This window comes from Calliphora vicina, chromosome 4, assembly GCF_958450345.1.
Source record: "Calliphora vicina chromosome 4, idCalVici1.1, whole genome shotgun sequence".
In the NCBI taxonomy this organism is placed as follows: Eukaryota; Metazoa; Arthropoda; class Insecta; order Diptera; family Calliphoridae; genus Calliphora; species Calliphora vicina.
The window spans coordinates 5,281,605-5,305,365 of record NC_088783.1 but is presented as its reverse complement, the minus strand read 5'-3'; the positions used below and the strand labels follow the sequence as shown (position 1 = coordinate 5,305,365).

The window sequence follows — 23,761 nt, the reverse complement described above, 5'->3', positions numbered from 1 at the left end:
CAATTTTAGCCTAAAACATTAAAAAATTAAATAAAATGACTTTAAACTATTATTTTTGTCTTTAAAATGTTGTAATATGATCTAAATACTTTCACATAGTAATAAATTTTATTATTTTCTTCTATTCAAATCATCTTGAAAAAAAGTTTCAAGGGTTTTTGTGTTTTCAGTCGTGGTAGCGATTCTCGTGGAATTGCCCATATGTAGGTGAAATTCAACCATATGACTTAAGGAATGCTCAAGACTTTCGATTACAACGTTCGGATAACAACAATACGCACAAATCACTGTTCTCCAAAGGTTTAAAACTATATAATATGATGCCAAATAATGTTAAAAACATAAGAAACAACGCCCTCTTTAGAATGAAAGCAGTCGAATTTATAAGAAATGTTAATAAATATTAGAGCTTAATTATAATATGTAAAAATAAATGTAAAAAATGTTATTCAAAAGTATTAAAAATACTACTAATAAAACAAAAAAAAATATTTGTATGTATAAGTTTATGGTGAAAAGATACATATATCTATTTTTTGACCCAATATGTTTCTTTTCTACTTTGCCGAAGAAAACATAGCTCAAAAATTAATTTGAGTAGCCGGATTTTTCAAAATATTCAAGAATCGAGACAAAAGAAAATTGAGGGTTTATTTTTGAGTGCCGCCAAATGGCCCTTCCGTAATATTTTTAAGATTTTATCGCCTTTTTTGCGTAAAATTTGCGAAATTGTTGTAAAAATTTACGAATGTTTCTCATAAATAGTTTTCTCTTTGTAAATAGTTTTATATTTTTTTATTCATTAATTTTTTAGCATTAATAAAATTTTAAGTAGAAACTATTTAATTAACTAAAAAAAAATTTAATTAATTCAAACCATTTATTACATTAATTTACATGATATAAAAGCTTGAGTACAATTTTTCCTGATGAGCCCGACAATTGTACAATCACATAAATTGTATAATCTAATAAATTTTTTATAGTTTATTTTGTATTTTTAGAGACCCATTAATTTTTTTTTTTTATTTTTTTTCAAAAAAGTGCCGTAAAATTATCTAATTTATAATGGATGTTCTCATAAATAATAAGAATACTAGTAGGTAAATTTGATATTGGCCAAATGGCTACAAATATTACAAATGAATAAAATAAAACATTTTTCTATATTGTATTTCAATTTAAAGTTCTACGCTTCTATAAAAAAACACCCTTTATAACATTTACATTGAAAAACTTTCCAGTAGCTCGTTTCTGTATTTCTCCATCGGAAAATGTCTCACATGAAGTGTAAAACAAAAAAATTCCATCGATTCTCGATGTGCGAGAAAAAAGTGTTTCTGCATTTGAATGCGAAAACAGACAACACATACTACGTTTAGACGTAGCCTATTCGCAAATAAAAATTATTTGCAATCAACTAACTCACTTGGTCAATTCACAAGATCCCTTATCATGTCATAATATCCTAATATTTCGCAATGGTTTTTATTGCTTTTCTAGCAAAAAATGTCCTAAAAATAATACTACTATGTATGCTATGTGTTATCGTAACCAATCAGAAGAGACCGAATGCTTAAGAGTCGGTTAAGCCGAGCTTTCGAGTCGTGATATATTAGGACATTATAACAATATGACTGATAAGAGACCTTGGGAATTGACCAAGTTGGTCAATTCACAAGGTCTCTTATATGTTACGGAAAATTCTTGTTTTTATGAGAAGCCAGATGGTAAAATTTAATCTTTTATTGAACAAAATATGATAAATTTTTTTTATTTTTTAAATGCAAATCAAAAATTCTTGTTCATCTTGCAATCCAATTAATTAAAAAACACAATGAAATATTTAAAAATCGCCTTAATAAACTAAACATATGGCAATGTTTAAAATCTTATTTGCAAATTGTGTCGTTAATCAGGAATTGTTTTCGTGCTACAGATTTATCCCTTGTTGTACAGAAAAATACATCTCTGAAAATATTCAATACTTAATTTTGGTATTGATTACCCAAACACTCAATAGTTTTATATCACTAATGTGCACAAAAAACCAATACAGATTACCAGGTGCTGAATTTTGTTTCCTCGCTTGTGTGGCAAACACAACTGTCAAATTTGCTTGTGTTTGTTGCTGCAACAAAGCCGATAGAAACCAACAATAGAGATAATTTGACAGAGCTATACACTTTTACAAAAAACATTCCTGTTTTTTGTTCATGTTGTCGTATAGTCAACACCCGGTTAAGTTTGCTGTGTAAAAAATATTTAGCACAAATTGTTGAGTTGGAGTCGGAAAATAAACAAATTAGTTGCAAATATAAAAGTGTAACATGACCAGCCTTATTAAAAACGAATGTTTTATAAATGGAGTTCAGTATAAATGTCGCACTTGCTTTGATCCAGGACAAACAGTCTATCCCCTTACAGATGAGGCCAACAGCACAAAAACCTGGCGTGATTTGTTAAAGGATGTTGCTCCTTTGCAGGTAAGCGAAAAGATTGCAAAACAATTCCAAAATCTTGCTATTTACAGATATTTTAATATTCAATACAAAATAATTCACTAGAGAATAATATATACAAAAATCAATACAACTCTCCGAAGGTATCTTTTTTGCAAGCTTCACGTCAAAAAGTTGTAAAACTGCAAAAAAAATGCAATTATGAAAGAAAGGTCTTACAAGCCCTATTTTAATGTAGATGCCAAAGTTGTTTATGGAAAAACATGCTCCCTAGCCCGCAATATAGTATACATATTTAACAATACTATTAAACGGTAGATGTTTCAGTATCACAGAGTTTCACTACATACCCCTATACCATACAATAAAATCGACATTAATAGAGAACTAGCAATACATACGTTTCCTTATACTAGTTGGTAAGTCTAGATCCAGGGTAAATAAATGTTTCAAAGTAAAATTAACACGTGCACATATATATTGTATGTGTCGAAAATTCAATATTTCATCAATAAAAATTCAAACACTTCATATTAGAGACATAGTTAAGCTAGTTTTAATTTCAAAACCATTACAACTCATCGAACTTACAACCTCATCGAGGTGAAAGTGAATGTTGGCTTCCAGCACATCAATGAAATGCTTTTCCGATGTAAATAACCTTTGAACTTCATTAGCGTATGAAAATATTCCACTAAATTACGAACGATCGTCCATAATTTGTTGTTTTTTATTAATTTTTCTTCAGGTGATTGGATTGGGACATTACCAAGGATAAATATAGCCTTCATTTGGAAGGAAATTCGGTTCTAAAAATGAATTTACCGTTAAAATAACTTACGTTTGAATGAATATCCATTATTTGAATGAAGATTATTTACAGAAATATTTTGATACGAAACGAACGACGTTTCTTTGCATTTCCAAGATTAAAATATTTAATCTTCTTTAGATGCATTAGCGCAAACTAGAATTGTTCTTCGAAAACTTTCTTCCTGGAGCACTAGCACTAGTATTTTCCAATATAGAACGTTTATGTAACTTGTTTTATGAATTTTTCCTTTATATAACCGAGCCTTTAAGGCCTTATATGGATCATCAGTTATGCATCAGTTTTATTCCCATGGAGAATAACATCGGGAGGTAGATTGTGCTCAACTGTAATTGTTTGCAATTTTTTTGGTAGGGCTACACTAAATCATATCGGGCTTATAACTTCTCTCATGACTTTAATGTTGGTTGTACGTTGTATCGGATTTTAGTTAACGTGAAGTTCGCTTTTACTGTATTTTGTATTAATTTATATTAAATATTTGCATCAGTGATCACAGTGGCGTAATTATTTTGTTAAAATTCAACTGCTGCATATCTGTATTTTTTGGCGAAAGAGTAGAGAAAATTATGTAAGATTTTAATAGTGGGTAGATATGACCAATGTACATCGATTTCTTGCAAAAAGTGAAAATTGAAAAATTTTGAGACTCTTTAGAGGAACCAGTGCGATATATTATATTCCCAATATCATTTTTATAATTTTAAAAGTATTACTTAGTTGAGTAGCTTGATTCTAAATTAATGGAAATTAAATATGTATAAAAAAAATTCCCAATAAAATAAGCTTCTGCCAAATTCACACTTTTATTTGTACTGTATCCCTAGACAAATGACGACAGTTTACTTCCAAGTACCATGTGCTGCATATGCTCGGAGAAACTTCAAAGCTCCTACGATTTTATACTACAGATTCATAATGTGAATAACAAATACTCAAAATTATTGGAAGAATGTAATGAAATGTATACTTCTACCGATTGCTTGGCAGAATCTACCATTGACTTGCCATTGAAAGTGGTTATGCCGGAAATTAAGTTGGAGGACGAACTGGTTAATCCATATGAAATGGTTTTAAATAACAATGAATTGGGTGAAATTCCTGCAACAATATTTAAAAATGAAGGTACATTCAAAAGCTAATACAATTGTTAAACGTTATTTACTATTCTTTTTAATTTGCCAGACACTGATGATGATGATGATGATCCCTTTACGGATACTTATAATGACGACCACGATTCAACTTCAGACCAATTGGAGGAAAGGTATTTTTTTATTTTTAAATTAACTAAATTAATGTTAAGACCTTCCTACAAACAAACGAGAAGAATTGTTGACTTAAAATTTTTAACACAGATGATTTTATGTAACATATTATTTTTTCTGAGTGGAATTTGAATCATATTTGGACCTTAGGGCTTGATTCTGAATAAATGAAATAATTATATCATTAAAACATATTAAGGTGCAAAAGGAGAAACTGTAGCTGTATTAATGATGTAAAATTAATACAGCTACAATTTATCACAATTTACAGATTGTGATAAGTTGAAAGGACTTTAAATTCTTTTCATTTTACATAAAAACATCATAGAAAATAACTACAAAATCTAATCAAAATAATTTGTAATAAAACATACTTTTAATATTTTATTTTAGTGGAGCAACAGCCGAAGAAAAAACAACAAAAACAGATGTTAAACAACCAGAAGAAGGTGAAGACTTGCTCCGCAATCGTAAAATACTTACTAGAAAAGCTAAACATCAACAACCAATTACTACAACAAATACAACTGTGAAAATTTCACACGCTGAGATAATGAAAAATATTGAAAATGTTGGAAAAGATTCCATCGTTTGCGAACTATGTTCGAAAGTATATGCTACTAAGTCTAAATTTAAAAGACATCTACAAAGAGTACATCCGCCAGATGATGTAGAAGGACCAATTACTTGTGAAACATGTTCGAAAACATTTGCCACTACATATAAACTTAAAAGACACCAACAAAGAATGCATCCAGAGATATATAAAACAGCTAACAAACCGAGGACTATACATAATGACGTAAAAGGACCAGTTGATTGCGTAAAATGTTCCAAGACATATGATAATAGGCTCAAATTTAGAAGACACCAAAGAAGAGTACATCCAGAGGAATTTGTAAATGAAGAGATTGTTTGTGAAAAATGTTCGAAATCATTCGAGAATATGTACAAATTTAGAAGACACCACCAAAGAGTGCATCCAGAACCGAATCAAGAGATCAACACGTGTCCGCTATGCTCAAAAGAATTTAAAAATAAATTCTATGTAAACGAACACATAAAAGTTGTACATGATAAAATAAAGCCGTATAATTGTTCGCATTGCCCAAAAACGTTTGCATCTGCCCATTCCAAACGAATTCATGAACTTTCTCACACTGACGATTTCCCCTATGCCTGCGAATGGTGCGATAAACGTTATCGATTACCCAGTAAATTAAAGATTCATACTGAAATTCATACAACCAAACCAGAACTTTTATGTCCCATCTGTAAAAGAAGCCAAAAGTCGGAAAAAGACTTGGAGGATCATGTGAAAAGTCACGACGACAATCGTTTACAGTGTCCATCGTGCGGCAACTTGTTTAGAAGAAATTCACAACTTAAAGATCACTACAATGCAGTTCACTTAAAATTGCGTCCCTATAAATGTGAATTTTGTGAATTAGGGTTTGGTGATCGAAAAACACGACGTATGCATGAAAGAAAATATCATCCGAAAGAACGACCTGTACCAACGTGACCCCCTTCCAAAAGTAATTTAAAAACTTCTATCTCCTTTAGCATAGATCACAGAGGGACGTAAAAGCAGAGATAGAAAACAAGTAAATATATAACCATTTTAATCCGTAAGTTGAAAAGAATAACCTTTCTTTTAATTTTGTAAAACATACATACGTACATAAGATATGTATATATCTGGGGTATTTCAGTCTAGTGAAACAACTTTTGAAAAAAAAAATCAAAAATTAAAAAATTGGCTAGAGAACATAGAGCGGAAACTAGAAAAAAGCTCAAAAAAAATTACTCAAAATAATTACACATACAAGTGTAGTTTTTGTTTTCACATAGTTTTTTTCTACTAATACATTCTCACCACTTAGGTTTCTGACAACTGAGTTAGGTCTTTTACAGGAGAGTTTCTGCTCTATGTATATTCTCTATGTAAATAGCTATCTAAAGTATTTGGGTCACATTTTGCTAAGAACAATGGGACAAAAATGTCAAATTTTGACCTCCTCTAACTCAGAGAGTTCTTGACCTATTTCCATCCCGATCGGAAGACATCGATTTCAAATGTTGGTTCATTTGACATGAAATCCCCCATATATTACAAATGTACATCATATCCACATAAAGTTACCGTTATCTAAGTTCAAAATTAAAAATATGAATCTGCAAAGAGTTTCTAAATACCACGATGAACAGAAATGCTGTCAGAACACAGATGTTGAACATACATGCGGTTAGAATCTCTATATTGAGAGAAATGGTAAATGGTTGCGGAAAAGAAATTACAATATCTTAAAGGATATCGAATAAAACTATTGCTATAAAAATTGCACATGTTTTAAGAACAAAAATTACTCCTTGATATTTTTAAATGTATGCGAAGGGAAAGTAATATTTAAAAACATTCCCTCCTATCCGTAAAAAACAATTTGGTTTATTTATTTATATGTAGTATTTCTAAAGTATATATGTATACAGCAAATATTTGCGAACATTTCATTAATAAATAAAAGTATGTATGAATGAATTTAAATTAAATTAAATTAAAATTTACTGATATTTGTGTTTTTATTGTGGGTAGTTGGTTACATACTTTCATGTTACTTTTTCAGGATCTGGGGAGAATTTTAGAATATTTGCGATCAATATTTATTGAAAAATAAATACTAGGAACAAATCAAGATCCCAATAACAGTTTATCGGACACCGGCATCGCTAAAATCACTTTTTCTGATTATCAAAATTTTCTGAAGTACTGTCATATAAATTCAAAAAGGCATTTTGGGTTTGCTATGCTAATAAACAGTACCATATCATATTAAAGGTATTTTGAAACGCTATTCAATGATTCCCATAATGATCAGATTATTTTCTAAATATATGAGAAATTTACTACATATATATATTGACTTTAAAATCCTATAACTCCTAAACTAAGAGAGAGTAGGCAAACATTTTAACGTTTTTGTGGCATTTTAACGAGTAGGCAAAAAAATATTAAAATGCAAGCAGTTTCGCCTAAATTACTCTCTCACATATGCGAGTACCGTGTGAATTCAATACCCTTGTATGAGATGTAAACACATAAAAGACTCGAAATTTTAACGTTTTCGCTAACACACATAATTTTATAATTTTTCACTAACACATATTTAGAGTTAGGTACTCTCAATAACCACTCTCATAATTCATGCATGTCTGGATGCGATTGGCTCATCCCCAATTCATCTTAAATTTAAATGATTACAAAAACCACAACAAATGAAAATCAAAATTATGCCCAACTGTTGATAACATTTAAGGCCCAACTATAATATGCATAAGCTAGCTTAAGTTAATGTCAAAACCGAACGAAAAGACTTTCAAATGCTTAAGAAAATCCGAAGAAACTTTTGGGTGGCCATAATGTACTTATGTGCATTTAAAACATTTGCACATTTATGTGCAACACGTAATTAAAAAAATACGTATTTCTTATTATTTTATTAAAATAAATTAATTTTCTTCATCCTTTTCGTTTTTTCTTTATTTTCTTTGTATGCAATAAACAAACTTACGGAATGTGCGACCAGCTTCGCTCTTTGCTTAAGCAAATAAAATTTGACGAAACTTGACGAAACTCTCTTAAGTACATTATAGTTTGTCACATACGTTTTATATGTATTCGAACAGTTGCTTAAGCTAACTTAAACTAGTGTATGCATATTATAGTTGGGCCTTTAGCTATAAAAGAAGGACACGATTTGGAACATGGAACATTAGATCGCTTCTGGAACCAAAAGGATTGGCTCAAATATCTCGAGAGCTTGGAAAATACGAACTTCTTTTTCTGGGCCTATGCGAGGCAAGGTGGCCTGACAACGGGATGATTTGGAACAACGATGGTACCTCGTTCATCTATTCTTGCAAACCCAACGCAGTTCCCAGATCTAGCGTCGTTGGTTTTTTATTGTCTAAAGATGCGAATGTGGAAACCCCATTCCGACAGATTCATCTCTATTCGTATTCGCAACCGTGCACGCAATATCTATCGTATACAGTGCTATGCACCCACGGAATTGGCAGACCTTAGGGAAAAAGAGGAGTTTTACAGTCAACAGGAGATGATTATAAGAGATGACCCTAGTGCCGACATTCTAGTGCTAATGGGCCCCTCTAACACGAACTTGGAACGAGTAATGGATTCCCAAGGAATGGGGCGAATGAACGTGAAAAACTTTTGGGACGATATTTCCGCATAGGAGAATACATAAGGTAACCTGGATTTCCCTGATCACCGAACAGAGACTGAAATTGACCACATTGCCATAAGTAGGAAATGGACAAGTGAAGATAACATAAGCGCAAAATATGAATTACGTATGAGACCTGGCGAGTCCTAGATGAGAGTGGATGAATTAGGAATGATATGAATAGATCGTGTAACCCCCAAGTAAAATGGAAATATTTGATTTCATTCCAGTTATGAAAACACTATGCATATACTTATTTACATTAAATATAACTAAACTTAATATAACTTTAATTAAAAATGAGAATATAAAAAATTCTATAAATTAAGTTTCACTAATTAATTGGAATACCCTAATTCTATACTTTTGTGAAAAAACATTATTTAGTGATAGAATAGAATTTGAATGTAACACTTATTATACCTTCGCCATGAGTGGTTTGTTATTCCGTTTGTAATTTCTACATTTTTCATTTGCGACCCCACAAAGTATATATACATATATTTATTATACCCTTCACCTTCGTGAGAAGGGTATACATATATAAGTTTGTCATTCCGTTTGTAATTTCCACAATATAATTTTCCGACCCTATAAAGTATATATATTTTGGATCGTTATAGATAGCGAAGTCGATATAGCCATGACCGTTTGTATGTTGAAATCAACTTTCCGTAGTTCCCAAATAACTAACATGCATGATTCATTCATCAGTATATCGGTAATTCTTCCGGCTCGGTTGCTATTTAAAATCGACAATCGGTTGCTATTTAAAACAAAATATCTGAAAACCCCAAATATATTCGGGATCCAAATCTTCAATAATTCTGTCAGACATGCTTTCGAGAAGTTTGCTATTTAAAATCAGGAAAATCGGTCCATAAATAACGGAGATATGAGCAAAAAACCGGGACAACCTCGATTTTTGACCTATTTATACCCTTCACTATGAGTGGCAAGGGTATATAAAGTTTGTCATTCCGTTTGTAATTTCCACATTTTTCATTTGCGACCCCATAAAGTATATATATTCTGGATCGTTATAGATAGCGGAATCGATATAGCCATGTCCGTCTGTGTGTTGAAATCAACTTTCCGAAGCCCCCAAATAACTTACATACACGATTCATACATCAATATCTCCCAAATTCTTCCGGCTCGGTCGCTATTTAAAATCGAGAAAATCGGTCCACAAATGGGTGAGATATAAGGAAAAAACTAGGACAACCTCGATTTGTGGCCTATTTTTTCCTATATCTGGATTACAAAGTCATTAATATAGACAATATGGATATCTAATGATAGATATTTCAAAGTCCATTGCAACGATGTAGATAAGGCTACAATGGGTCAAAATCGGGTAAAATATTTTTTTACCCGAATTTTTTTTTTCATAAAAAAAATTTTTTTGTCATACATTTATTTTCCAAAAAAAAAAATTAAATTTTGTTTACCTAAAAATTTATTTTAAAGTATAATTTGGTGAAGGGTACATAAGATTCGGCACAGCCGAATATAGCTCTCTTACTTATTTTATCTATATCTGGATTATTAAGTCATTATTGTAGACAATATGGATATCTACTGGTAGATATTTCAAAGTCCATTGCAACGATATATAGTAAGTTGGACCTACAATGGGTCAAAATCGGGAAAATATTTTTTAACCTGAATTTTTTTTTCATCAACATTTTTTTCAAAAATTTTTTTTTTAAAAATTAAAAAAAAAAAAAAAACAATTTGCAAACAAAAAATTGTTTTTTTAACCTATTTAAAAAAAAATTAAAGAGAAAAATTTAATTTTGTATAATTTAGTGAAGGGTATATGTACATATATGATTCGGCACAGCCGAATATAGCTCTCTTACTTGTTATTTTTAATATTGTCTATTAAGTTAATATTTTATTTATTTTTCTTCAATTTATATAACCAAGCCTTAGGGGCCATTAATGGCTAATAAAAGCTACTAAATAAAATAATTAAATATATTAACTTTTAACAAAAATAGTATAAATAAAAATAGTTAAAAACAAGTAATTACAAAATTATTAACATTTTTTTTTCTTTTATGCAAACATTTAAATAAATATAAATGTATATATAATTTAATAAAAAAAATAAAAAATATAGTTATCAGACCCTTTTTTTTAATTTGTAGGGATCTTTGTTTATAACTGAAATGTACATTCAGATGAGAATAATTCGATACTAAAGTAATTTGTTTTTGTAAAATGTTCGAAATATAACTTCCAATTGCTGACAGGGACTTTGCTGGGTATAATAAAATAATACTTTAGTATTGAGTACCCAAATGAAAAGTCTTGAGTAATAACGAGTAACTGAAAATAGAAGAATTTTCCAGAGACTTTTAACATATATTTATTGAAAACAAAACACAATACCGAGCACAATAAAGTATAATAGCACTAAATTTCCCAACCCCGATTGAAATTACACTTGGATCAAGGCTGCTCTACAATAACAACAAATATTCTTAACAAATGTCAGAAAACAGTTGATTGCTTTAAATGAAAAATTAAAAATATGTGTATTAAAACTTAAAATAGGGTGGATATTTGAATTATGGTGGTTCACATTGTTTATGTAAAATATATATATTTTGTTAATAAGCATAGTATAGAGGGATATTGAAATATAAAACAAATTTTGACAGCCGCTAGAACCAAACAAGCAAAAAATAAAGTATTCAGCTGTTTGACTTACTCCACCTTATATGCGTTTTGACTTGGATGTATACACAACAGCAGAACGTTTAGAATAAAAAATTTCAATTAGAAGCGAAAATATAAATTTTTACAATTAAAGTAAGGTGCAAAATGTCCAGTAATGTTAAAAACGAATGTTTTATAAATGGAGTACGCTACAAATGTCGTACTTGCTTTGATCCGGGAAGAACAGTCTACTCCCTTGCAGATGACGCATGCAACACAAAAACTTGGCGTGATTTATTAAAGGATATTACTCCATCACAGGTAAATTATGGATTAAGTTTATACATTAAAAGTTATTCACACATTTCTCCCTAGACGAATGATGAAGATTTGCTGCCAAATACTATGTGCTGCAAATGCTCGGGAAAACTTAAAAGTTCCTATGAATTTATTCTTCAGATTCATAATGTGAATAAAAAATACTCCCAATTATTGGCTTGTAATGATCCACTCCAGGAGATTGAAAATTTGTCCGACTGTTTGGCAGAATCCACTATTGATTTGCCATTGGAGCAGTATATACCGGAAATTAAACTGGAGGAAGATCTCGTTGATCCATATAATAATGATTTAAGTAACACAGTACCAGTCAGTAAATCAAAATTGGAAAGTGAAGGTATATTTACTTAATTGATACAAATATTATAAGCATATAATATCTACATACGTACATTTTTTTAATTTCTCAGTTTCTCATGATTCCTTGAGGGAATGTTTTAATGATGAACTCAACTCAACAACAGACCATTTAATACAGCAAAAAAGGGATAATTTAAAATCCAGGTAAATCATGCAACTGGTATATAAACCTGTGCTCATTAACCATATGATAATTAACTTTTTTTCCAATAAACAAAGGCACAACAGTTTTGAAGATGACAATGATGACTATAGAAATGAATGCAGGTAATATTTGGACAAGTTATTTAAGGTTGGTAATAAAATATTTAATTGATTTTAGCTCTACATCGTCTGATGAAAGTGACTATGTGCCTTTGAAAAAATTTAAGAAAGAAAAGGCGAATAATAGCAGTTGTAGTAGTAGGTATGTTAAAAAATATATCTACCTAAAAATAGATAATTTAAACACAATTTATCTAATCATAGCCAACCGGTCAAACAGAAAAAAGGCCGGAAAGCCCCTGATTATTATGATAAAATCGAAAAAGTTAATGATCGTTTCGTATGCCTCATTTGCCAAAAAACATTTTCTCTACGAAAAGATTGTGGTCGACATATAGCTTCGATACACTTGCGACACACCATGTTTCCTTGTGAATTTTGTGGACAAAGCTTTAGCCGTAAAGACAAGATACAACACCACATTAAACGCATGCATTCAGATGGAGTAGTGTATCCGGCAAAACATAAAGAATGGCTATTTGGAGATCGTTTGTACAGCAAGCCTATTGCGTGGCATCTTGTAGAGTGTAAATTGTGTGATACTCAATTTCAAACAACTAAAGATCTTCGTCAGCACCTAGAAAATCACAGTGATGTTGATACCCTTCATAACTTAGAATTAAGCGATAATATTATCAAACATTTGTTTCCAAATATGATTGATTTAAATATGGTGAAGGAAAGTATATGCAATGATATTCGCGAGAAACAATGGTTCAAATATTACACAGTGTTAAATGAACACTCTTACGAAATGTGTGTTAGTGATACGGAAGCCGAAGATTTAGAAGAAGACACTGCAGAGAGTGTCAGCAAATACAAGTGTGATTTGTGTGCTAAAGAGTTTTCATTTAAATACCAAGTTTTTTCTCATTTAAAAGAGGTCCATGGTAAGGATGAAATACCTTTGAAATGTGGCCTATGTAAATTGGAGTTTATTTCCATAAAAATGTACGAACAGCATGCAAAAATTCACTGCCGTAATAGGCATAAAGTTTTGCTTTGTGCACATTGTCCCGCTAAGTTTGTTTGGCCTAAAAATATGAAAAATCACAATTGTGCCGCCAAAATACTTGCGACCCCACAGGTTGCTGCTAAAAAAGATCAACTAATATGTAATGTATGTGATCGCAAATTTGAAGTGAAGACTAAATACCTAAAGCACTTGGATACACATAGTGATGGCAGAACTGTATCTTCAAAAACTATAATACGTTGTGGTCTTTGTGCACATTCTTTCGATAAACTTCGACATTTGCGCAGACACATGCCTTTACATGCTGATGGCAAAACTGGCATTGATTTTATAGGCAGTATTTATATAAAACGATTTGAACGTGCAAAATCAATTGATTATGCACTACTGCAGCAGGAGATACAAAATGCGTATAGTAAATCTCAAATTAGTCGGTTTTATCGAGCCATCGATAAGGACGGCAACGAATTGGACATTTTAGATTCGGATAGTGGAGCAGAGGAAACGGACGTTGATGGTGAAAATATAAAAAAAGAATACGCCTGCGAACTTTGCAAAGAAGTGTTTAAAAAACGAAAACTTCTATTAAACCATCAACATGAACGGCACAATGATGTGCCATTGCCCTTCCCGTGTAAGGACTGCACACAGCAATATGTTAGTAATGATTTGTTACAACAACATTTAATGAGGGATTGCTGGAATGAACATCGACGAATAGCTCAACAATGCGATCATTGTAATGCTCGTTTTATATGGCCTAATAATCTGTTGAAACATAAAGAAATTCAGGTAAAATCGAGAACATAAGATATGTAAAAAAAATATTAATTGTATACCCTACATCACCATATCGGCCAATTATTACTCCTAGCACACATACAAATGTCCTTCCGAAATATTACTTTATTGTTATAAATGTCTGATTTATATAGACATTGTATAAGGAAGTCACATTTAATTTGATTGACCATAACTCCTATATACGCCCCACTTCCGAAGATCACTTTAACAAAAATAAATCTCTTAAAAAATTCGACAGAAATTAAATTCAAATAGAAAATCACTTTTATCATAAATATCTTAAAATGTTGGTATCCACATAATACTCAATAGAAATAAATCAGACGACCTAATTCGATGGTTAACGGTCCATAATTATCATATCTCAGGGAGGTTACTGCGTAACTCAATCCGAAAACGGAAATCTACGAAAATGTGTGCTCAATACATTGTAATTCGGAAAGATTTACTTTCGAATCGAATTATGAAGTAACCCCCAGATATAAGGACCAATCACTTTAACGAGGAAAAATCTATTAAAAATATTGCAATTCAAATAAAATTCAACATTAACATATGTACATAAAATTGTCATAGATCCCACTTTCGAAAATCACTCACGGAAAAAATTATTAAAATTTCAAAAAAAAAAAAACTTGGCCGATTATACATTCTTACATATTTACTCTTCATAATCTTATTGATGTATAAATGAACTTTATTCTCTGCTTTAGCATAAAAATCAAAAGTATTCAAGACCTCAAAGAGCCAGCACTCTCAAGTGTGAGTACTGTGAAAAGGTATTTATATGGCCCAAGGATTTAGTGCGACATAGGAAAACTCACACTGAAGGTAAAAAATTCACGTGTCCTCACTGTGATCGTAAATTCCACCGCAAAGACAATTTACTGGCTCACATACGAATACATTGTCCTGATGGTATTCCCACAGTCTCAAATCCTGGTAAAAGTATTGACTACATACTGCCACATTTAATAAAACCTCACGGCTGCAAACGCATCAAATGCATGATCTGTTTTTCCGAACACAGTCGCATACGCGACTTAAGGTCCCACTTACGTACACATCGCTATTCGGTTAATTTCGATAAAAGAAAAGAAATTGAAACTATTGACGTAATATCATCTCAGCTCTATCCCGATGAACCGGTATCTTTGGCAGAAGAGGAACTAGTGAAACGGATTGGTTCAGACATTGTGGCGGAAAACTATTTGGAACGTTTTTACTCCATAACAAGTGAGAACGGTTGCGAAGTTAGTTTAGATAGCTCTGAAACTGAAAGCGATTCGGATGATAACGAAAGCGGCGATGAAGGCGATATAAAATCGAAACGTGTTTACAAGTGTGATTTATGTCCTCAATTGAGTTTTAATCGTAAATATAGAATTTTCGATCATCAAAATAAACAACATAAGTGGGAAGAAGCTCGCCACATTTGTATACACTGCAATGGTCGATTTCTTTCATCATATTTGCTACAATTACACTATAAGAATCAATGTAAAAATTCAAAAAAACGACACTTTTGTCGACGTTGTCCCTTGCGTTTCATGTGGAAAAATAATATGAAGGCTCATATTGTAATGGAACATGGACAAGAGGTAATTTTTTTTTTATTAAATTTAAGAAATTTTTTAAATTTTTATCACTCATTCTACAGTACCTTGGGTCTTCAGATTTTATTAATTAACCCTATGGAACCAAAAACAAAATCTGAAGATCAGCGGTAAAAAATGTACATACAGTATTGGCCATAACTAAAGCACCCCTTCAATGGAATTTTTCAAATCATAATTTTTTTTGATTAAAAAGGGTTTTTCGGGATGTATTTTGTATATATTTTATTAACTTATATGTGTGTTCGTACTTTCCAGTAAAAAAAATCCAGTAACTTTATTTTAGAGAGTAAAAATAAATTACTCTCAATCTGAAAAATTACAACAAAAAAAAAAGTACTCGAACAACAATTTGTAAAAATAAGTTGTATTTTATTATAAATCAATTCAAAACGTTAGTTTTGTGTTATTTTACATCTTTTCTTTGCAGACTTGTAATTGTATTAATTTTGCACTTTTTAGTTTTGTTTATATTTGCAATCATATGTTGATATTTTTTACTGGATAAAAAATGTCCAGTAAAAAATATCATGTTCTCTAGCTACGAACTGTCACTTTTAACACTCTCTTGCTCTCTCGTTACAAGTTTTTAAAAGTAAACGAACGGAATCCCGTAACTTCCATTGATAATTTGTACAAATTATTACAAATTCTCATGTACGCGAACACTATTATTGTTAATGTTCATATAATATTAATTTAGTAAAAGATAATTTTATGAAAAATTAATTTAAAATGATAAATCATATAAAAACACAAAACTCAACGAATGCATTTAAAAATTCCAGAAGATAAAAATAAAGGAAGGCGTAGTGTGTATACTATTAGTTTTATACAGTTTATTGTGAAAAAAAAAACAATTTTCATGCATTTCATGTCAAGTGAACCAACTTTTGAAATCGATGTCTTCGGATGAAATTTGCACCAAGGTTAGTTCTATTGGATACTAATTCAGACACAATTTTTCAACAAGATCGGTCGAGAACTCTCCGAGTTAGAGGAGGTCAAAGTTTGACATTTTGTCAAGCAGGTGTTTTTTCTTATCCATGTAACTTATTAGCTATTGTTCTTAGCAAAATGTGTCCCAAATAGTTTAGATAGCTCTTTCTTCAATCTTTCAAAAAAAAATAAAAAATTGCAAAAAAAATTAAAAAATTTTATGTCTTGCGTTACAAAATATTTATTTTGATAGATATCCCACTCGCATCCCACTAAGCGACCAAATAGGTGTTCAAAATATCTAAGCTTTATTTTAAGAAAAAAAGGGCCTATTTTAATAAAAAAGTCAAAAAAGTTTTTGATTTCGGAAAAAAAATATGAAAATTTTTTTTATTTTTTTTTTTAAATATTTTTTTTCGAAAGATTGAAGAAAGAGTTATCTAAACTATTTGGGACACATTTTGCTAAGAACAATAGGTAATAAGTTACATGGATAAGTAAATACACCTGCTTGACCAAAATGTCAAACTTTGACCCCCTCTAACTCGGAGAGTTCTCGACCGATCTTGTTGAAAAATTGTGTCTGAATTACTATCCAATAGAACTAACCTTGGTGCAAATTTCATCCGAAGACATCGATTTCAAAAGTTGGTTCACTTGACATGAAATGCCCCATATATGAAGGGGTGCTTTAGTTTTGTCCGTTTCATTTTCTACCTTAAAATATTTTTTGATTTTAAGTTACCTCTTATAGAAAGGTTAACTTTGTATTTGTTTATCAATAATAAACATATTAACAAATGAAAATAATTCATAATAGATATTTAAAATTTCGTTTTTATCCAAAAAAAATATAATATGAAAAAATTTCACTGAGGGGGTGCTTTAGTTATGGCCAATACTGTATGTATTTAAGATTTTCGTTTTTTTTTTTTGTTTGTTTTAGATCGAATTAAATCACCGCCATGAATGTTTTCTATGCCAAGAAAAGTTCTCCATTCAAAAGGAACTCAAACGTCATTTGATCACCCAACATTCCGCCGATGCTGCACTTCATTATTGTCTGCTATGCCCCAAAACATTCTTCAGTATTGAACATCTCAATGAACATTTAAATCGCCATCGATTGACAACAGCCGATGTCAAGACCGTTGAAAGTATAATACATTCCACCTGCTGGCCAAATGGTGAAAAGTCAATTAAATGCAAAATATGTGGACTAATATTTCAAACAATGACCAACTTAAGTGAACATTTCTCACCAAGAAATCCTCAGAACTTGTGTGCCAACCAACATTCACTGGCAAACTACTCAATTACAAATCAAAAAGGATTCGAGCTGCATTTAGAACTGGATTCTGAAACTGAAGTAGAAGATGAAGTTGAAGCGGGTCATAATAAAGATAGTAAAAGATCTTTATATCCCTACAATTGCTGCATGTGTAGTATGTCATTTAAGCGGAAATATCAAATGGCTCAACATCAGCGTTCTATGCACAATTATGAAGTGCTGGAGCTAAAATGTGAACGTTGTATTTTCAGAACAGTCTCACAGGTATAGAAGTGTTTTATAGCTTTTTTAATTAAAACCCATCTGAAACTTGAATTCATTTTTCTTTTAGAAAGTTCTAGACTATCATAAAGCCACGCAGTGTTTTAATGTTGAAAAACAATACGAATGCGATCAGTGTAATTTTAAATTTATGTGGCAAGAAAATCTTGATAACCATATTGCCATATTTCATACTCCAAATGATTTGGCGAAACCAACGGACGTCGTTAAGACGGTGGCTTCTAATGAACCTATACCAACCAACAATAAAAGCGATAACAATATTTTCGAATGTATGGACTGTCACCGAAGATACAATCGAAAAGATCGTTATAAAGCTCATTTTAAAAAGTTCCACAATGATATGGAACCAACGTCGGTCAACATTCCCAAGTCAAAAGTTCGCAAACATCCCACACCGAAGATGGAAAAGAAATTTTTATGCGCCTTTTGTGGCCTCTCCTTTTCTAACAATTCTAATCTTACGGTACACATGAGAAGGCACACGGGAGAGAAACCTTTCAAGTGTGACCTTTGCGAAATGGCTTTTCCACGTACATCCGATTTACAGGCTCACCGACGAACACACACCGGAGAACGTCCCTTCAAATGTATGTTTTGCGAGAAATCATTTTCGCGACAATACAAATTAAATGTTCACAATCGCATACACACGGGTGAGCGTCCCTACCAGTGCACGTTTTGTCAAAAATCATTTATACAATCGAACGATTTAACACTACATTTACGTCGCCATACGGGCGAAAGACCCTATATGTGTGATATTTGCGGCGAGGGCTTTATATGTGCCACATCTCTTAAGCAGCATCGTAACTCAAAAGGTCATCAGGAAGAAAAAATGGATTTAAAAATGTGTGTGCAACAGTTGACGCAGTTCGATATGAAATTCTAAACGACTTGGGAGATAAGTACATATAGATTTATTATATTTTCTCATTACAATACATACTTGTATGTATATAATCTGGTCAAATACATACATACATATATTTTAATCGAAATATGTAAAATAGGTTTTATATTACTCATTAATTTAATGTGTTTTAATTATCTAAGTAATAAATTAATTGTGGAGATTTATAATTTTTTTTTTCGTTTTCAAATCGTTTCGAAATCGATTTCCATTACATACATACTTGAATGACCAATGGGTCTATTATGAATGACAGCCGAACTGAAGATGCGTTGAACGTTTTAAAAACTTTATGGATTTAAAATCTGCGGACGTAAAGCTCTTATTATGCAAGGAATTGATTGAAAAGGGCTTTAACTAAATGAAAGAAATGAAAAATTGAGTTTGTGGAGTGTATAAAATGTCTTGGTGTGTATATTGATTGTCATCTTAGAAGTTAAAGTTCTTAGAATTAAAAGTTCAATTTATGAGAGATTATTTCAGGTTCTAACTACAAGGATTTGGAACATTCTACCCAAATCCTTAAGAAGATTTAATTTATCAGATAATAACTTTAAAAACAAGCTTGTAGAACATTTTTAACTTAATGATCATGAAATTGAAAACTAAATTTATAAATATTCCTATTTTGAACGTAATTTATATCATATATCTTATTTAATTTATTATTTTTTTTATTTAATTTTCATGTTTAATTTAATATCTAGTTTAGTGTTTAATGTCCAAATTATTTTAAGCGATTGCAAATTTATGTAGTAGCATTTGTTAGTGAGTAGTTTGTAAGCCATATTTGGCCCAATGCGCTTGGTTAATAAAATAGTATTAACCCATTACAGCCCACTGTCCCCTTAAGAGTACACCTATTCAAAGGCTGATAACTCTGACTTAAACAATATTATTTCTTAAAGTAAATATACATGTATGTAACTTCTTTAGGCTCAATTGAGTTTATAATCGGAGACACATGTTACTAAATAAAAAAGAAGTGCAATTTTTAGTGTTTCTAATTTCGTATTTCGATTGGGTCTACTTTGCTAAAACCATTTTAGTATTTTTTTTAATGCAAGTGTTTTACAATTATATAAACTTATAAAGTATTTTGTAAAGGAAGTAAACAAGCGTGTAACACCATTTATTTTAACAAAATGTGAAAAAGTTTATTAGAAGGTAAGGTTTTATTAGACTGTCCCCAATTGGGGACAATGGGCAATACTAGTAAAAAATTTAACAATTTTACAAGGTTTTCATCGTCTTTCTTAAGATATTTAGAGGTCAAAATATCTTATTGCTACTTCAAAAAGCTGATATTTACATAATGGAAAGCGATGATGATGTATATGATATATGAGTTATGCCATTATCCTGCCTCTGTAAGTGATGTCGACGAAGGTAATGATGTACCAACTACCATTCAGACGGTCCTATTTGCATCCCACAACATCAAAATTATACTATTTTTTTATAATTCCTATTATTTAGTCGTTAATGAATAACTATATAACAATAAAATAGAATTTTTACCTTCAGTTTCTTCTTGGGCGTTAATGGGTTAATTATCAAAATAAATAATAAATAAATAGGTAAAAAATATTATTTATATTACTGTGAATAAATAAATAATTATTTGCTCGGTTAACCGTTTAAACCAGAAACCCGATTAATTGAATACCCTAGTATTTATAGACGGCAATACTGAGTATTAACACTTTTCAAAAAAATATTAAAAAATAAAAAAAATATCTATGTATGTATGTACACAGAAAAAAGTTTTAACATAAATATTATGATTCGATTTCATTGATTTCAATTCATAATATTTATAAATAATTTCTTAAATATTAAATGTTTATGGATATTTTATTACTTTTAATATTTTTTAAGTTTCAGATTGCATCTTAAAATATTGGCCAATATATGGCTATTATGCAAATAGTTTTGAATTAATTCATTAGATAATGCAATTATAATGCAATTTATTATAAAATATTATTAAATTTATGCAAAAAAAGCAAAAAATTTCGTCATGAACAGTTTTATAATATTTATGAACATGTTCTTATTCTGAATGAAAACAGTTTGGAAAAAAAAATCATGTTCGATTAATAATATTTATTACAAAATTCATTCCAATTATGAATTTCTTTTTTCTGTGTATCTCCCAAATTCATTCCATCAAATTTTGTGATTTCTCAGTTTTTAATAAATTCAAAAATAAAATCAATTTAAAAAATAAATATAATTAAAAAAAATATAAAGTGTATATAATTTGAGACAAGTTTAAGCAAAAGCACCATACAAATATTTATTCGCTACAAAATCTGCATTTAAATTAATTTATCTTTCATTTATTCCATAATTTTTATTACGAAAACTGCTGTTTTATATGTTACGAAAATTTCACTTTTTGAAAAATGTAGGCAAAACATGGTTCGTCTTTCAGCTGTTTCTAATTAAACAAACAATCGGCTATATAAAAACATTAAAAATTTTAAACTTTGATAATACTTTGAAAATAAGAAAATTATCTACATATCTATCCACTTACATTGAACAATTTGAAATTAAATGGTAAAAATACTTTTTATGAACAATATTTTTTGTAATAGAATTTTTAGTTGCTGTTACTCTGTATCTGACTAAGGCCGGGTAACTTATCAAAATTTTAAACATTAGTTTTTCATACAAAAAAAATATTTAAACATTGATTAAGCTTAACTATGTTTAAAATTTTGTTAAGTTACCCGGCCTAATTTATTTTGTCGATATAGTGTTATTTATTAGAATTTATTTATTTTTAAATAGTTTAAGCAGTTTTCTAATAATTATTTGAAATATAATTTTGTCCAACACTTTCCAAAACAAATTACTTCAAAATACTACAAAGATACATTTAATACTATTCGTTAAGAAAAATGCTTGACTGCATACGTTCCAATTGATTGGATAGATTTTTCTGCTCAGCTGTTAAACGATATATTTCCTGTTGTTCCTCAGGCGATAAGGGCTTACGTTTGGCTTTATTTTGTAGTGTTCTCTTGTAGGTCTCCAATATTTCTTGATCAATTAGGTCTAGTTTACGTTTAATATCCAATCGCTTTATTTCCTCCGATGCAGCATCATGCAGGCGACGTAATGCACCACTATTGTATTCTGCAATTGTGGAGAGTTCCGCCACTAGACGTTTAATTTCATTGTGAATTTCATCCTCGTCGTTGTTGGGGAAATCTGATATATCCAGAATTCCCTGTTCGATTAACTCTTTTTTAACACGCTTCTCAATGCCAATGCAATTGCGCAGCATGGAAAAGGATCTAAAGTTCATGGGAGCCGAAGAGTGGGTATTTTCACTGCTGCTATTGCTATTCTCTGCCACAATGTCGGCAGCATTAGACAACAACTGCTCCTCCATTAATGCCGAAACTAAACGTTGTGTTAGAGGTCCTGTAACACATTCACCGGCAATGGAGTCGGCCTTTTTCAGAATATTCATAGCGGCCCCATTGTTTTGTGGCTTTAGTCGATTATTTGTATTTGAATTAGAACCCTGTTGTATTTCCTTTAAATCTTCTGTAGCCCATACTGTAGAATAGTGGGGACCCAGCTCGGGAATCGGCGGTACCAAAGGACCATTGTATTGCTCCAGGAGGTCATTCAACAAACGCAAATCTTCATTAGTCAAGGGCATACAATATGGCTCCACAGACAGCCAAAATTTATTGGGAGTGTCAATTTTTGCCGGTAAAGGCTTTTGGAGATCCCTACTAGCACCATGAATACCCGGAGCATAGTCCATGCTGTCATCGGTCAGAGGAGCCAGTGGACTATTCTTAGCGTTTGGATTTTTAGCTTGTTTCAATGTAGCGTGCTTTGGTTTTCGCACCAATGATGTTTCATCTCGTTTACGCTTGCCGCTGTTGACTACGGAAGCAGCCGGTGAAGTCGGTTGTTTATCACCCACTTGACCGGCAATTTGTAAAGCATTTTTATTTTTTCTATCCTTGTTCTTTTCGTCTTTATCCAAACTCTCGTATTCGGATTTCAATACTCTATACCTTAAAGCCACACTTGACAGCAAAGTTTCTAATTCCAACTGTATATTGTCCAAATCTTCCGCAGCTATAGATTCTTCAGACGACCGATTTAATGCAGCTGTATATGTGGGCAATTGTTTAGCACAATCTTTTGTTTTTATTATTGGGATAGCAAGACCACTGGTACTTTCAGCGTCGGGTGATGGTGGTGTATTATTCGCTTGTGGTCCTATTTTACCACTCAATTTTCCCCCGGTGGCAAATGAACCGATTTTCATATTTTTACTTGTTGATGCCATTTTATTTAAATTTTTATATAAACAAAAACACCAAATGCATAATTAGCTTTGTTTTTCTTTCAATAATCAAATTATGACAGGGTTGTGTAACAGAGTTGTTCGATATCGTTGTTTATTCGGGAAAACATTATTTTGTAACAGGGTGACTCGTATAATTAAATTTAT

The 23,761-nt window shown here is 31.0% G+C and overlaps 3 protein-coding genes across 3 annotated transcripts in view; 2 read left to right on the top strand and 1 right to left on the bottom strand.

Moving 5' to 3' along the window:
- The window catches only part of LOC135956717 (uncharacterized), a 57,976-nt gene extending 38,540 nt beyond the window's left edge, over window positions 1-19,436 (top strand). Inside the window, exons 30-40 of the mRNA XM_065507286.1 lie at window positions 147-203; window positions 8,566-8,752; window positions 11,630-11,803; window positions 11,858-12,158; window positions 12,232-12,325; window positions 12,401-12,448; window positions 12,504-12,587; window positions 12,650-14,213; window positions 14,939-15,826; window positions 17,727-18,335; window positions 18,403-19,436. Coding sequence (XP_065363358.1) covers window positions 147-203; window positions 8,566-8,752; window positions 11,630-11,803; window positions 11,858-12,158; window positions 12,232-12,325; window positions 12,401-12,448; window positions 12,504-12,587; window positions 12,650-14,213; window positions 14,939-15,826; window positions 17,727-18,335; window positions 18,403-19,245 — 4,849 coding nt within the window. The 3' untranslated portion in view covers window positions 19,246-19,436. The remainder of the gene's footprint in view (window positions 1-146; window positions 204-8,565; window positions 8,753-11,629; window positions 11,804-11,857; window positions 12,159-12,231; window positions 12,326-12,400; window positions 12,449-12,503; window positions 12,588-12,649; window positions 14,214-14,938; window positions 15,827-17,726; window positions 18,336-18,402) is intronic.
- Window positions 2,212-7,130, top strand: LOC135959316 (zinc finger protein 709-like). The gene is made up of 4 exons (XM_065510470.1): window positions 2,212-2,486; window positions 4,122-4,419; window positions 4,480-4,561; window positions 4,956-7,130. Exons 1-4 carry the CDS (start codon window positions 2,331-2,333, stop codon window positions 6,085-6,087), a joined length of 1,668 nt encoding a protein of 555 aa, XP_065366542.1. The 5' UTR covers window positions 2,212-2,330; the 3' UTR covers window positions 6,088-7,130.
- Window positions 19,437-22,036: 2,600 nt separating the features above from the next.
- On the bottom strand, window positions 22,037-23,683 carry Ada3 (transcriptional adaptor 3). The gene has a single exon (XM_065508092.1). The coding sequence runs from the start codon at window positions 23,594-23,596 to the stop codon at window positions 22,163-22,165; it is 1,434 nt and encodes a 477-aa protein (XP_065364164.1). The 5' UTR covers window positions 23,597-23,683; the 3' UTR covers window positions 22,037-22,162.
- Window positions 23,684-23,761: the final 78 nt, after the last annotated feature.